Source organism: Rana temporaria, chromosome 5 (assembly GCF_905171775.1).
Source record: "Rana temporaria chromosome 5, aRanTem1.1, whole genome shotgun sequence".
Lineage (NCBI taxonomy): Eukaryota > Metazoa > Chordata > Amphibia > Anura > Ranidae > Rana > Rana temporaria.
This window is the reverse complement of record NC_053493.1, coordinates 232,327,846-232,344,369: the sequence shown is the minus strand read 5'-3', so window position 1 is coordinate 232,344,369 and position 16,524 is coordinate 232,327,846. Positions and strand designations below refer to the sequence as shown.

The 16,524-nt window shown below is 43.7% G+C and overlaps 1 protein-coding gene across 2 annotated transcripts in view; it reads right to left on the bottom strand.

Annotated features, from left to right (window-relative positions):
- Window positions 1-16,524, bottom strand: part of C5H5orf22 (chromosome 5 C5orf22 homolog) — a 108,221-nt gene that overhangs the window by 15,603 nt on the left and 76,094 nt on the right. For both annotated transcript variants that reach the window (XM_040353577.1, XM_040353576.1), the window contains exons 6-7: window positions 11,488-11,609; window positions 338-404 (exon numbers count right to left, since the gene is read on the bottom strand). In XM_040353577.1, coding sequence (XP_040209511.1) covers window positions 338-404; window positions 11,488-11,609 — 189 coding nt within the window. The remainder of the gene's footprint in view (window positions 1-337; window positions 405-11,487; window positions 11,610-16,524) is intronic.

Genomic DNA, 16,524 nt, shown 5'->3' with positions numbered 1-16,524 from the left:
TACCTAGTTTTTCCCCCAGCCTTCTGGGACATGTCACAGGTCCCAAAAGGCTGCGGGACCAAATCATAAAACGTAGAACGACTCATGTAAGAGCAATGGGAAATTGGCTGTGGAGCCGCAAAGAGTTACAGCTGGCATTCCCTTAGCAAACATGACAATGCTGGGGACCCGAAGATTGGCAAAGAACTGGCCCAGGTGAGGACAGCGCTGGTTCCCTAGGCGGGTAAGTGTACTGTTTTAAAAAAAATCAGACTTTTATTTTTCTTTCTAGGGGGAAAAACTTATTTAAGTAGTCAAACAATATACAAACAAAATATTTAAATATAATAAATACTACCATTTCATAGTCTGGCGATTCCATTCTGGATTTCAAGCTCTGTACAAGCAGAACTAGACTGCTCATTCTGAAAAGTAAAATACATATCAGAAGCAGGGAACCAAGGAAAAAATACTGAGCAAATAATCAGAAACATATTTCTGTCTCTCTTGAATTCTTTAATTTTTCAAATTGTGTGAACAGTTCTTGCATACAAACAAAACCAACATAAATGAGCATAGGATACTGAAATGCAGGCAAGAATGTTCGGGCCTCTATAATAACAGATGCAATGAAAACAGGATCTTAGGGGATTGAGTGATACAGATGTCCAGGTTCTATAGTGTTACAGTGAAACAGCATGCCTTTCATGGGAGTACTTTTAATTTAGGCTTTTTCACAGAATGAATAGAAATTTTAACTTAAGGGTCTGCTGATGAAATAGAACAAGAGGGCAAAAACCTAGAAGAAAAATGCACCTTATCCCCTAAAACTTGCTTTACCTGACATTCATAATAATATCTTTTCTGCTGCCTTGTTGAAGGTGTGATTTGATGATGAAGCAAATGCTTGCTGACAGTTTAAAGACTGGCATAAAACAAAACTACAAAACCACTGGACTGAGCAGAAAGTGTTGATTAATCTCTCGTTATATATTTTTGTAGATGGAGCCGCTGTTTACAATGTCTGCTGATCCAACATCTACCTCTAGTGGCTGCCTTTGAATATTACATTAAAATAACAGTTCAGAACTATAAATGGCAAGTACATTTTTTTTCTAAATAACAAAGGGTCAGAGAGTTCTCCAAATTACTTCAGATCACCTACATCACCCGAAATGTATTACTTTCAAATTGTTACTATTTTCATTGTATTGCAACTTGCATTGTAACACCAGCATTTTAATTTCTCAGACACTTTTCTTCTTCAAGTAATTTGTAACAAAGTATATTGAAAGCCATTTTTTCTGTCTCAGACTGACACAGGAAGAGGGAAAAAAAATCTTTCTGGGAGTCAAACTGTAGGGGCTCCAAATGGAAAACTCACCACAGCATATGTATTATTAATAAAAAGTGTATTAATGAATGCAAAAAGGAAGCGAAAAAATAGGATTTTTGTACTCACCGTAAAACCCATTTCTCTGAGTTCATGGACGGACACAGCAGCATCTTGACCTTAGGGGTATTATCCTCCTGCTAGGAAATTGACAAGGCAGAAAAACAGCATGCCAAGTGTTAAAAACACATCACACAGTACAGTACCACCAGGGGGTAGTCCCCCTGGGTACATCCCCTTCCCCCTTAATCTGCAGCCTCAGTTCGTCAAAAAGCAGAACAAACAAAGAAGGAGGGGTGGGTGCTGTGTCAGTCTATGAACTCAGAGAAATTAATTTTACGGTGAGTACAAAAATCCTATTTTCTCTTCTGTTCATGGACAGACACAGCATCATCTTGACCTTAGGAACGTCCCCAAGCAGTGTCAAAAAAACGAGGGGTGGGAAAAACACAGCAAACAAACTTCACCCCAAACAAAAACAGAGCTCCTCAATGGAGGAGGTGCAACCTTAAACAGCCGCCTGCAAAACCTTGCGGCCGAAGGAAGCATCCAAAGATGCACTCACATCAACCTTGTAAAACTTTGAGAAGGTGTGAACTGACGACCAGGTCGCCGCTTTACACACCTGTGAAACAGATGCTTGATGGCGGAAAGCCCAAGAGGCACCAGTTTCCCTGGTAGAATGTGCCGTAACCGGGAAGGGAGGCGCCCGCCCCTTTAGAGCATAGGCCTGAAGCATGACCTGCCTAAACCACCTAGAAATGGTGGCCGACGAGACCGGCAGACCCTTCTTAGGACCAGTCACCGACATGAACAGTGAATCCGACCTCCGAAACGAAGCCGTAGCAGACAGGTACACCCGTAGGGCTCGGACGACTTCCAAGGAATGCAACGCAGCCTCTTTGGGATTCGCCAGCTGAGGACACAAGGATGGAAGAACCTACCGTGAGTGCAGTACAAAAAAACACCCACACACAGCAACATGGCAGCGAACACCCGGGACCCCAAGGCAGTCCCCCTTGCACACAGGGCAACAAAGGCACCCCCCCAGGAGAGCGGACCCACCACACAGCCCCCAGTCCTAGGATGGAGCCCCCCCAGGTGGGACCCCCACCTAGCAGCCGACCCAGCTACCCAGAGCGTAGGGAAGGAGGGGAGGAAGGGAGAGAGGAAAAGCTGTCCGGACCTTCTATCGACCTCCCAGGAATGCCCAGCCTTACCACCCTGCCGGAGCAGGGGGACTGCTACTTACCCGTCCTGCAACGACTGGCTGAAGGCATCCCATACAGAACCAACATCCGCGCGGTTACGGCATGGCTGTTGGCCCGGCACACTGTGACACGTACATAGAGCCCGGTCATGTGTGCCCTGGAGCATATAGCTCACCGGCCACCCCTGGAGCAACGGGGCATGTCGTGGACGACCCAGCGCGTAGCTAAAAAGGTCGGCACACACTCGATGGCCGAACTGGGCAAACTACAAGGATCGAGGATACAGCCTGTCACCCAGTCGGCAGTTGGTTGTAGATCTCGGGATCCAAAAATGCAGAAAAATGCAAAAGAAAATAAAAAAAAATAAAAAAAATCCCCAGGCCGTATGGGCCCACAGGGAGCCATGTCATTCTCCTGTGCTAGGCAGAAAAAAAACTGAGGCTGCAGGTGCAGGGGGAAAAGGATGTACCCAGAGGGACCGCTCCCTGGGCGGTACTGTACTGTGTGATGTGTTTTTAACACTTGACATGCTGTTTTTCTGCCTAGTCAATTTCCTAGCAGGAGGATAATACCCCTAAGGTCAAGATGCTGCTGTGTCAGTCCATGAACGGAAGAGAAAAGTAATTTGAACCTTAACCACACTATTTAAAAAGCATTCATGACAACGTTGTCAAGACAGTAAAAACAAACCCGGGCTCATAAGCATTCATCCAGTTATACCAAGGGATCAGTAAAAATGTGCAATGAAATAGGGCAAATCAGCATTTCAAAATGGACCACCGATGGCAGGTGGATATGATGGGAGCCACAAAAGCAACAATAACAAGCCACAGAGGTAATAAAGTCCATATGGAGATCAAACAAAATGTAAACGTGAGAGCACTGAAATGACCTGAAACGATAAGTTGATGCAGCCATGGATGGATCAGCAGCAAGCATGTATGCAGTAGAGATGGTCGGGAGGGGAGAGAGTGAGACAGCAGGCAGGTAATCACACAGAAGGGAGATGTGTCAACACCACAGTGTGAGTTCAGTCACTGGGTATGTATCTGGGAACATCGTCCCATGAACAATCTCACCCAACATGCAGACAGCTCCGGATTCCAATTGAAAGCACTGCTTCTGAGTGACGGTTAGGCTAACTTCACTCCCCAACGTTAAAGCTCCAAATTGCTGCAGGTATCAGTGTAGAGAAAAGCTGACGTTGTGTATAAAGTCCTTGCTGGCGCTATGAGATCCAAGAGGAACGATATGGAGCGGCAGATGGACAAGCCACATGAGTGAGCTGGAGACACCGGGTCACATGACGTCAATGCATTTCGCTCACTAGATCACCTGAGCTTCATCAGTGGCTTCATCTAGCAGAATGAGTCTTTACTGGAAAGGGACTAATTCTATCCTTTGCTGTATATGCCCTAACTACTACCTGACAGATTAACCCAGCAATAAAGGAAAGAGATGTAGAGAGCCCCCTGTGAGATCCCTCCAGAAGCACAAAGAGGGCATCAGATTGGCTGTGAAGTAGAAACTAATGGCATAAAATGCATCAAGAGTGTCAGGTGCCACCTCCCAAGGGTTTTGGAGCAGGACAAAATAATAAAAGCACTATGTCCTAACTGCAGTGAAAAGTCAATATCAACTCAGGCAAAAGGGATACCTTATGCCGCGTACACACGACCGTTTTTCAGGTTGTAAAAAATTAAGTTTTTTTTTTATGTCATTAAAAACGATTGTGTGTGGGCTCCAGAGCATTTTTCAGGATGTAAAAAATGGACATTAAAAATTTAGAACATGCTCTAATTTTTCACTACGTTTTTACCGCACATGCTCAGAGGCATTTGTTTTTCACGATCATGTGTAGGCAAAGCCGTTTTAACGATCGGTTTGAAAAAAAACTTTTCTAGACTATTTAAAACGTCATTTTATACAACCCGAAAAACGGTTGTGTGTACGCGGCATCAGTTGGAAGATGAACTTATCCTGTGAACTACCAGGAAAGGTTCCTTACAAGATTCAGGTATTCTCCTGGCAAAAATGATAGTCGGTTTCCCCGAAAAATATTTCCCTAATGAATTAAAAGGGAAGAGGCTGCAGCGATGAAAGTACAAAATTCAAGTCCCATGGAGTCATTGGAAACTGCTTGGGGGGGGGAACAATAGGAGCCACCCACTGCACAAAGGCTTTCACCAAAGAATGCAATGGCAATGGCCATTGAAAGAGAATAGTCAAAGCTGAAATACTGCCTTTGCAGGGCCAATTGCTGATCAAGTTCTGCGATCGGAGGACAAGGGCTTTATGCCGTGTACACACGATCATCATTCGACATGAAAAAAACATTGTTTTTAAAAAATGTAATTTAAAATGATCGTGTGTGGCTTCACATCATTTTTCGGGTTCTGAAAAACGACAATTATTTTTTTCGAACTTGCTGCATTTTTTAACAACGTTTTAAACTATGTCGTTTTTCGGGTTGTAAAAAATGATCGTGTGTGGGTTAAAACGACGTTAAAAACCCGCGCATGTTTAGAAGCAAGTTATGAGACGGGAGCGCTCGTTCTGGTAAAACTATCGTTCATAATGGAGTAAGCACATTCATCACGCTGTAACAGACAGAAAAGAGCGAATCATCTTTTACAAACATGGAATCAGCTAAAGCAGCCCCAAGGGTGGCGTCATCCGCATGGAATTTTCCCTTAATAGTGCCTTATACCGCGCTTTGCTAGAGCATTTTTTTAAAACGATAGTGTGTGGGCAACGTCATTTTAATGATGAAGTTGGAAAAACATTGTTTTTTCTAAATGCCGAAAAATGATCGTGTGATCAAGAACCCCGATAGTTAGTCCGACAGAGCTCCAGTGTTTCTCTGTGGAGAAAGGATAACCTAGAAGAACAACCATCTCTGCAACTCTCCACCAATCAGGCCCCTATGGTAGAGTGGCCAGACAGAAGCCACTCCACACTAAAAGGCACATGACAGCCCGCCTGGAATTTGCCAAAAGGCACCTGAAGGACTCTGACGACGAGAAACAAAATTCTATGGTCTGATAAAACAAAGATTGAACTTTTTGGCCTGAATGGCAAGCATTATATCTGGAGGAAACCAGGCGTTGCTCATCACCTGCCCAATACCATCCCTACAGTGAAGCATGGTGGTGGTAGCATAATGCCGTGGGGATGTTTTTCAGGGACAGGAACTGGGAAACTATTCAGGATTGAGGGAAAGATTAATGCATTTAAAAATAAAAATAAATTACAGCACTTGCAACCATGCAGGAAACAATGTTAAGATATATCCCACAAATTATATTAAAGGGGAGTTCCACCCACAATTTCACTTTTTAAATATAAATACCCCTGTAATACACAAGCTTCATGTATTCTAGTAAAGTTAGTCTGTAAACTAAGGTCCGTTTTGTTAGGTTGTTACAGCATTTAAATAGTTTATAATCTAGAAATAGACCATGGCCATCTTAAGTGTGGGCATCATGAAGCCAGACTGTATGACTTCCTGGATTTCAGCTTTGCATATCTCGCACATGCTCAGTGCACAAGCAATGCAATAGGTTTCAGTCAGGTTTGCAAAAACTACTGGGAAACATGATGCCTATCCCAGAAACCCTTGCAAATAGCCTAGGCAAATAAGGAGGAGGAAGTAATGAAGGACTACAAAATAAAGGTATTTACAAGCAACAAATTAAATAAAAATTGTCCATTCTGAACACTATGAGATTAGAGCATGCAGCACAGACAAACATAAAAAAATGGGTGGAACTCCACTTTAAGAGTGCTTGTGTACTGTACAACAATTGTAATAAAGATGAAAAATCATGTATAAACAACACATCAAAAAGATATAATTAAATATTGCAAAATATTGAAAATATTAATGCTCCTTTAACCCTTCTGAACATTCACTACTATATCTTGTGACAAACAGACTGTGCTCCACTACTGTCAGGCCTCGCCCACATCAAGAAACTGTGTTCCTGCCATTTTCCCATGTACAGGTGGCTGAATTGGATACAGCAGGGGTAGGCACTCCAGCTGTGGTGAAACTACAAATCCCATCATGCCTCTGCCTCTAGGAGTTATGCCTGTGATTGTCAAGGTCCTGCAATATCTCATGGGACTTGTAGTTTCACCACAACTGGAGGGCCGAGGTTGCCTACCCCTGGGGTACAGGGAAGCAATGTATGCCTTCAGCTGCCATTGTGCTCTTGCTAGCCATCACAAACGTTCTTGTGTCTTTAGGGTGGGGTAGGCCCCCTTCAGGCACACTTATCCTTAATCTATCCATTGCTACACAGTATGCGCTCCAACTCGGACAAATATATTATATATGCTGTATATACAGTAGCTCACAAAAGTGAGTACACCCCTCACATTTTTGTAAATATTTTATTATATCTTTTTATGTGACAACATTGAAGAAATTACACTTTGATACAATGCAATGTAATGAATGTACGGCTTGTATAACAGTGTACATTTGCTGTCCCCTCAAAATAACACAGCTATTAATGTCTTAATCGCTGGCAACAAAAGAGAGTACACCCCTAAATGAAAATGTCCAAACTGGGCCTAAAGTGTCAATATTTTCCACACAAAAAATTCTCCTGCACTCTGGTGTTTTCCGCTAAAGGGAAACGTAATCCAATTTCAAGGCAAAGTTTAAAATCTTGCAGCCCTCCTCAGAACCATGGGAATTCATAATGCAACTAAAAAAGAAAAGAAAAAGGAGGGCGCACCGACCTAGTGCATTATCGTTTAAAAGATTTTATTAAATAACATTAAAACAATGATCTTTTAAACGGTAATGCACTAGGTCGGAGCGCCCTCTTTTTTCTTTTCCATCAATATTTTCCATCAATATTTTCCAGCACTGCCTTTACCCTCTTGGGCATGGAGTTCACCCGAGCTTCACAGGTTGCCATTGGAGTTCTCTTCCACGCCTCCATGAAGCTATCACGGAGCTGGTGGATGTTAGAGACCATGTGGCTTCTCCACCTTCCATTTGAGGGTGTCCCACAAATGCTCAATAGGGTTTTGGTATGGAGACATGCTTGACCAGTCCATCACCTTTACCCTCAGCTTGTTTAGCAAGGCACTGGTCATCTTGTAGGTGTGTCTGCTCTACATAAAAGTATGCAGAGTGAACACAGACCTGTCATCTGCCAGCTCCACTCATTGTGGCCTGTGACTGCTTATCAAGTCGCTTAAGTTGCCCTCGCTTTTCAAAAGGTTGATGACCCTTGTATTAGGGAGTACTGGTCCCACTAGATTAGGGAGTGTCTGGCCTCCAACAGGTGCATGGGGTGATCCAGAGAAATCTGCTTGTCAAAATATTGTGTTGAATTGGCCTTAAATAAATTTGATTATACAGCATTGCCCCAAGGGAGGCAACGATCAAACCCATGACCTTCATGCAAAACTGCCCCGGGGATTGGCAAGATGTCTGAGATCTTAATGTCAGAAGTTTTGTTGGTGGAAGAAAAACTTGAGATAAGGACACATCCAGGTCAAGGCCTATTTGCTCCATGAGATGAGTTGGGATTCAATGCAGATTTTTGGTAGATGAGTATTAAATCGAAGGCTAGCAACAGGTTAGCTGCCATTGAATATCGTTCAAAAGAACCTGGCAGAAAATGTTCTCAACAGAAGACAATCCAGGTATCCCACGGTGAACGGTCTGAGAACAAGGTAAGGCAAGGGTCAAGACCTTTGAGAACACTTGAGGGGGCGTAAATAGGTGAAAAGAAAATGCCACAAATTGAAAAGGTTTTTCACCCAGGGCAAAACATAACCAGATGGAAGCAGATCCAGAGACTGAACTCCAATTTGTATCCTTGGGCGACAACAAACTAAACCCAAAGGACTGGAATGTCCTAAATCCAGATGGACGAGAAGAAGTGGGGAAGCCCTGTTATTGTGCAGGATTAGAGCCAGACTTGGCCAGCTTGGAAGTCCAAGGTTTGCATCAAAACGGCTTTCCTGGTGTAGACTTGGAAGATGAGGCCTGTGAGGGATGAAAGGTGCCCTTGCTCAGGAGAGTTTGGGGACTTACTCACAGGAATCGTTTGCCTTGTGTTTGCTGGGCAACAGAGTGCTCTTACCAACAGTTATCTTTTTGATGTCAAATTTCATCGAGTAGCTGGAGAAAGGAAATTTTCTCAAGCTACTTTTGTACACCGATACCACCAACCAGTGTTTTAGCCACAGGAATCTGCATCTAGACAGAATGGAGGCCCACTCTAGACCTATGATGCAGAGAGTCAGCCAGTCCATTTACATAATTTCTCAGAAGGAGTTCCAGGAGTATTGAAGGAGCTCAGTGTCCATGGCGATGAAATCCAATTCTCAGAATATGGGTTTGGTCCATTCCACCCTACAGAGTCTGGCAGACTGCAATAACAGGTTTTGTTGTCGGACCAATCAGGGAACAGGATTTAAAAAGGACCTCAAGTCTCCTATCCACAGCATCCTTAAAGGCCAGAGATTCCTTCACAGAAACCATTATGGATCTGTTGAGGCAGACAATATCCGACTCAACCTCCAGAACCACCCATTTTTTCAGAAACTAGTCAACTATAGAGTATTATTACACTGAAGTAATGTCAGAGTTTTAGTGATAATAAATGAATAAATAAAAGGAAATCTCCAGTTTGGAGGAAACAGCTTCTAAATCCCCCCATCTTCTTCCTCTGCCCTGCTGTTCTCTTTTGGGTTTACAATCACTATCAGAGCTGTATAAGGGACAGATCTTGGAGAAGAGGAAAGTGGGGGCTACTTATGACCCTGATGGCCTGTATAAGGGCCAAGATTTGACCCATAAAGGCAGACATGGATGGCGCAAATCCTCCTTACTAAAACAACAGTGTGGTACGCCAGATGGTGCAATCAAAATGTGTGAGAAGGTAAGGGAATCAGAGTGGGGACAGATGAGAATGCTATCAGAGGCTTGATATCCAGGAGGGTTTAGAATGATCCCTCCAGCTCCACTGGCAGCCAAGTTTATGGTATGGCTCTTTATCTGTGTCCCTTAGGCTTCATTCACACTTGGCGGACTCTACGGAGTCCGCCTGCTCCCGTCGGCTCAGCGGGAGATCAGTCCGCAGATCTCCGCTGAGCCGACGATGACAAGCTCCTCTCTGCTCACTGAGCGGGGAGGGGCTTGTCGGGCACCGCTGTGTCCCTATGGAGCGATCTGATGAAAACGGACAGCATGTCCGTTTTCATCAGATCTTACCCGATCTGATCCGCATGGACGGATGGGGACGTGGCCCCCATACGTCTGTTTTTAGCGGGTCGGATCGGGTTGGATGTCAGCGGACATGTCTCTGCTGACATCCGACGCTCCATAGCGATGCATGGAGCGGCCGTTCAGGTCCGCCGACAGACGGACCCGAACGGCCAAGTGTGAATAAAGCCTTATTCTTTACTCCTTCCTCCCAGCGTCTTTCAATTTTTGTTTGCAATTCATCAAAAAAAAGGTTCTAAAATACGATTGCCAGCCTCCTTAACAACGAGTAAACCAACCCCCCCCACCCATGTGCGCTTTCCTGGTCTGCCAGGTTGCATGCTCAGATAAGGGTCTGGCGTGGATTTTGGGGGGGACCCAATGCCATTTTTTTATTGGGTTTCCTTTATAAACCATATCAGACCCAAAGGGCCTGGTATGGATTGGGGGGCCCACACCGTTTTCTATTTATTTATATGCCAGCAATTCTTTTGTTTACATTCTGGTGTCAGCTGGGAATGCACACTCCTTAAAGCGGTGGTTCACCCTAAAAACTACTTTTTCTTATTCCACTGCCCCCCCACATTACAATCCAATTAAGGCTCTTATTATTTTTTTCATGCTGTACATACCTTAGTACAGCATATTCACCCGTGCATCCGGGTTGCGAGTCCCGCGGGAGTGGGCGTTCCTCACATGTGTGTGATTGACGTTTTGCCCAAAAACGAGCTCCCCCCGTCGCGTAAGCCGCGTCACGATTGGCGAAAGGAGCCGAACGGTGATGCGCATGCGCAGTATAGCGCCGACTCGCCGATCGGCTCCTTTCGCCAACCGTGACGCGGCTTATGCGACGGGGGGGAGCTCGTTTTTGGGCAAAACGTCAATCACCAGCATGTGAGCAACGCCCACTCCCGCGGGACTCGCAACCCGGATGCACGGGTGAATATGCTGTACTAAGGTATGTACAGCATGAAAAAAATAATAAGAGCCTTAATCGGATTGTAATGTGGGGGGGCAGTGGAATAAGAAAAAGTAGTTTTTAGGGTGAACCACCCCTTTAACAACCATGATGCAGTACTACTGAATGATAAGGATGCTGGTGGCCATCTGCTAGTTAACAACAGGCAAGTGGGTGGCGGCTCCTCAACAACCAGCGCTAATTTAATATATTCTTTGAATAACACGAGGCTACACCGCAACTTATTCAACAAATGTATTTATTTAATTATATAGTTTAGCGAGTTGACTTTAGAGTCAGTTTATGCGGCATTTATCATGCCTTTTCTACTAGTGCGGTAAATACTGCATAAATTGACAGTAAATCAAAATTTTGTATATCACATGAGATAATTGGAAAAAAAACAATTGTCATGTGATCCAAATTATCTCATGCAATATTCTTTAGTGAATGGAGCCCAGCATGCCTTATCAGCATGAGGTTAAGCATTTGATAAAGCAACAATATTTAAACTTCACAGGGTGTTTTAGCTCTGGTTCCTCAGACAAAGTAGGGAAATCAAAATAAGGAAACAAACACATTTTTTTTTTTTCAAAAGACGGCATGGAAATAATAATTTAAGAAATTTTTCATATTCTTGCATTTCAGGATAATTTTCCATAAAAGCCCTAATAATGCGGTTAAAAATCTTATTATGAATTCTACATACCCAGGATTGGAGGCCCATCTTTGCACAGTCTCCTCGCTATCATCTTCACACAGCTCTGCAAAGGCAGCTTCAAGGTCTTCAAGCTGGCGTACACGGTTTTCTACGCAATCAACTAAAGCATCCTGAAAATTTATCAAGAAAAGCAATCACATTCCAGCTTCGTTTACGATAAACTTTGATGGCAAAAGTGGGCACTGAAGGGTCTTTGCCAGTGAAACATAAATTCAGTCTGCTGTAAGTCTAATGACAAACAGACACTGGCAGATTATGTGACATGCATCAGACTTTAAATTTGGATTTGTGTGAAGTATAGAATGTGCGTTGCAGTGTACATGTAGAGTATAGTGGTATGCAGTACTAATGTATTAGGAGTGAAGTCATGTGGCATATATAAAATAAAGTAGAGGTTTAAATCATGAACTGTACAGCACAGTGTACAGAATAAAGCTATGCCTTACTGAACATATAGGTCAGATTTTAGTGTTAAATTATACGTTTTTTTAGGGACATCATTTTCAAAGCACTACTCACCCAACTGCACGCTCCAACGCTGCCCCATGTCCACTAATCCCAGTCCTGTCCTCTTTCAGGTTGGTTATTTACCCCGCTTCCTTTGAGCCCAGATTATCATGAACACACTTCATGAGTATATGCCCTTGATGGGGAAATGTCCTATTTCCTTATTAAAATTGGCTCACAATATCTAAGAATGGATTCTAAGTCTAGTTACCTTCATGATATAGGAATGTCATTGTAAACTGATCATATAGACAAGCCAGCCAAGGAATGTGATATCTTCCTTAGAAGGTAATGTTGTTTATGATTGGTCAAATTCTACCAGCTCATCCTGTATATACTACAGCTAAAACTTTGAATAATTGTTTTCATCTTAGAGCTGCTATCATGCATGCGTCTGATTGTGATCATTTGTGCCACACTGTAAAATAGGGAGGGACCCGTGACAAAAAAAAGGCATCTTTCGTTAATTATTCTTGTTATATTTTCTCCTTTTGCTTAATTGTTATACCTACAAGTGTTTGTGTGATCTCCCCAATACCCTAAAATACAACCCCAAAAACATAAACTAACACGTAACTGTCATAAAAAAAACCTCATGCCACCTTGGCTTGCAGAAGAGGGAATGTCGACTAGAAACCGCACTAGCATGTCATATCGTATCATAAGCGACATTCTATCCAGCAGTGAGGACCAACCACTGCTGGAGAAGGACGGATCCTGCTTATCTTGCTAAAGACCCAAAGACTGCTGGATTTAAAAGGGTTACTAAACCCTCGTTATTTTTTTAAATAAAAAACATATCATACTTGCCTCCACTGTGCAGTTTGTTTTGCACCGAGTGGCCCCGAACCTCATCTTCTGGGGTCCCCCGGCGGTTTCTCCTGGAATTGGTAAACCCCCTAGGAGAAGCGCTCTCCCAGGGGGGTTACCATGCGTGTGCGCTCCCGAGTCCAGCATTTGCGTCCATAGACACAGAATGCCCGACTTGCCCCCACGTCATTGGATTTGACTGACAGCAGCGGGTGCTAATCGCTGCGCTGCCATCAATCAATCCAATCAAGAGCCAAGACAACGGGCAGATAGGGTGAGCGCATCTTCAGCGTGGGAATTGAGGGGCTCAAGTGAGTAAAACGGGGGGCTGGGTGGCTGCTGAGTGACAGAAGTTTTTACGCCTTAATGCATAGGATGCATTAAGGTGAAAAAGCACAAGGGTTTATAACCCCTTTAAGGTATGCATACTAAAAATTACGATCTCCGCTCATGCAGGGAAAAGTAACAGGTTCACTTTAATGCAGATCTCCACAGTAGCTAAAATGTATTTTACTTTTTCTTCCATACAGCTGTGTGAGGCCCCATACACACGACCGAGTTTCTCGGCAGAATTCAGCCAGAAACTCGGTCGGAGCTGGATTCTGCCGAGAAACTCGGTCGTGTGTACACTTTTCAGCGAGGAAGCCGACGAGGAACTCGTCGGGCAGAAAAGAGAACATGTTCTCTATTTCCTCGTTGTTCAATGAGGAAAGTCAGCCCACCGAGATCTCAGCGGCTTCCACACTGAACTCGACGAGGAACTCGATGTGTTTGGCACATCGAGTTCCTCGGACGTGTGTACGGGACCTTAGGCTATAAGGAGTGATAGGAAAGCCCTGTGTAAATGGAGTTTTAGTTTAGGCTATGGACTCCCGGTCTCATGGAGTGAGTTACATGCTCCTCCAAACCCAGAAGTTAGTACCATTTAATTCCTAGCGCTTAACAAGAGCAGCAGAATAGTAAACAAAGGGCATTTGTTTTAAAGGGGGGGGGGGGGGTTAGATTTGTAGTTGAATAAACAGTAAATACAGAAAAAGGTGATGCACAAGACAAATTGTGTTTTCCAAAAGGCAAAACCTGCTTTTGTGTTACATTAGATTGTGTAAAAGAAAAAAACGAATGTCAATTTTATGTGTCATCTGTACAACTACATCACCATCAAATATTTGCAGTTCAAATGTTCAAGTCAACAATTTCTATGGGGTGTATTCACTCCTTAATGTAACTTTATATATTTGTCCCACCCAAAAAAATGTGTATATATATATATATATATATATATATATATACAGTGAGGAAAATAAGTATTTGAACACCCTGCTATTTTGCAAGTTCTCCCACTTGGAAATCATGGAGGGGTCTGAAATTGTCATCGTAGGTGCATGTCCACTGTGAGAGACAATCAAAAAAAAAAAATTCCAGAAATCACAATTTATGATTTTTTAACTATTTATTTGTATGATACAGCTGCAAATAAGTATTTGAACACCTGTCTATCAGCTAGAATTCTGACCCTCAAAGACCTGTTAGTCTGCCTTTAAAATGTCCACCTCCACTCCATTTATTATCCTAAATTAGATGCACCTGTTTGAGGTCATTAGCTGCATAAAGACACCTGTCCACCCCACAGGCCCGGACTGGGACAAAAAATAGGCCCGGGCATTTAAGACTGAGCAGCCCATTTTTCCCCAGGAACAGGGGGGGGGGGGGGGGAGGTTTGATTTCGGTAGGCATTCGCGGGGGGTTTCTGGTGTCCTCCACACTGTAATGTGCGGGGAAACTGTGATATAATGGGGACAGCACTGTAAAGTGGCACTGTAATGATTACAGGTAGGCCCCTTTATATTACAATGCCCCTGCAATTATTCCCCCTTTTCTCTGTAATCACAGTGCCCCCTTTTACTCTCTGCTCACTGTGCACTTCTCCAGCTCCTCCTGCCCCCGTACATCAGAGTCCGCACAGACCCACCCTTACATGAGAGCCCCCTTACATCAGAGTCCGTATTGACCCCCCCTTACATCAGAGCCTGCACAGACCCCCCTTTACATCAGAGTCCACACACCACCCCCCTTACATCAGAGTCCGCACAGACAACCCTTATGCCGCGTACACACCATCACTTTATGTGATGAAAAAAAATGACATTTTCTGTGAAGTAAAAAATGACGTTTTTGAAACTTCAATTTTCAAAGACGAAGTTGCCTACACACCATCGTTTTCTCACAATGTTCTAGCAAAGCGAGGTTACGTTCCACCACGTTTTTCCATTGAAGCTCGCTTCATAAGTAGCTTCTGGGCATGCGCGGATGAAAAAAGTCGTTTTAAACAACGTTTTTGCTACACACGGTCAATTTCTGTGAAGTAAAAGTTGACGTTTTGAAAAACGACACATAAAATTGAAGCATGCTTCAATTTTTTTTGGTCGTTTTTTAGAAGACATAAAACGACGTTTTCCCCCACACACGGTCAATTAAAGTGACGTTTTTAAAAACGTAATTTTTTTTCATCACATAAAGTGATGGTGTGTATGGGGCATTAGAGTCTGCAGAATTTCCACTTACTGTAAGCTGCTAATCCACTGAGGGTTTCCGCATCGCACCCGACTTGCACGGCAGTTCACACTGCCATATGTGAACTGCTGGGGAGTGTCATACTACATTAACGGCGCCTCCATTTCAGCTCGCATATCATACTGCGAACTGACAGTTCGGACATGAACCGGATCACATAGGTGTGAACACCTATGCGATCAGATTCTGGTGCGGACCAAAAAAGTGTCCTGTGCGTGTTTGGTCTGAATGCGGTGGGATTTCAGCCATACTATCTGTATGGCTGAAATCGCAATGCATGGACATTGCATGTGATTTGCATTGCGAATCACATGCGATATTGCACAGCACACTAGTATGAACCGTGCCTTAAGGGGGGATCTCATGTAAAGTGGTGTTCTGAGAACCCTGATTTGGGCCAGGTTCACACTAGTGCGCTATCGCATGTGATTCGCACTGCAGTGCAAATCACATGCAATGTCTTTGCAATGCAATTTCAGCCATACAGATACTATGGCTGATATTGGATCGCATTTGGACCAAACACGCACAGGACACTTTTTTTGGTCCGCACCGGAATCGGCTCGCATGGGTGTTCACACCTATGTGATCCGGTTCATGTCCGAACTGTCAGTTTGCAGTGCGATATGCGAGCTGAAATGCGGGCGTTGTTAATGTAGTATGACACTCCCCAATCAAGCAATAATATAAAACAGTCAATAAGTTCCTATAGAAAGTAAATGGCTCTATGCCTCTCAATGTTTGCCCACAATAAGCCCCATGACTTCCTAGCAGCTACTGAAAGCCTCCCTCCTATTTGTGAGCTCTGCTGTCTTTAATAGTCTGGTTTAGGGGGAAGTACCTGCCCTCCCAAATTAACCCCTTATTAGCCATGTTCCAGGCTGACTCTACAACTGCTATAAGCATCTAATTATTTTTGTGACAGTGCCCCACAGAGACCTATTATGAATGTCATTAATATCAGAATATCAGAATGTGAAAGTAAACAGACCCCAATCTAACATGTTGGGAGACATGTCTCATTATCTAACCACTGAACAATTTGTGTGAGCACTAGAGATAAGCAAACCTGTCAGGATTCACTTTGAGCCAGGTGGGAACTCAGAACCCTGAGCTTAGTGCCAAACCCCAGTGAAG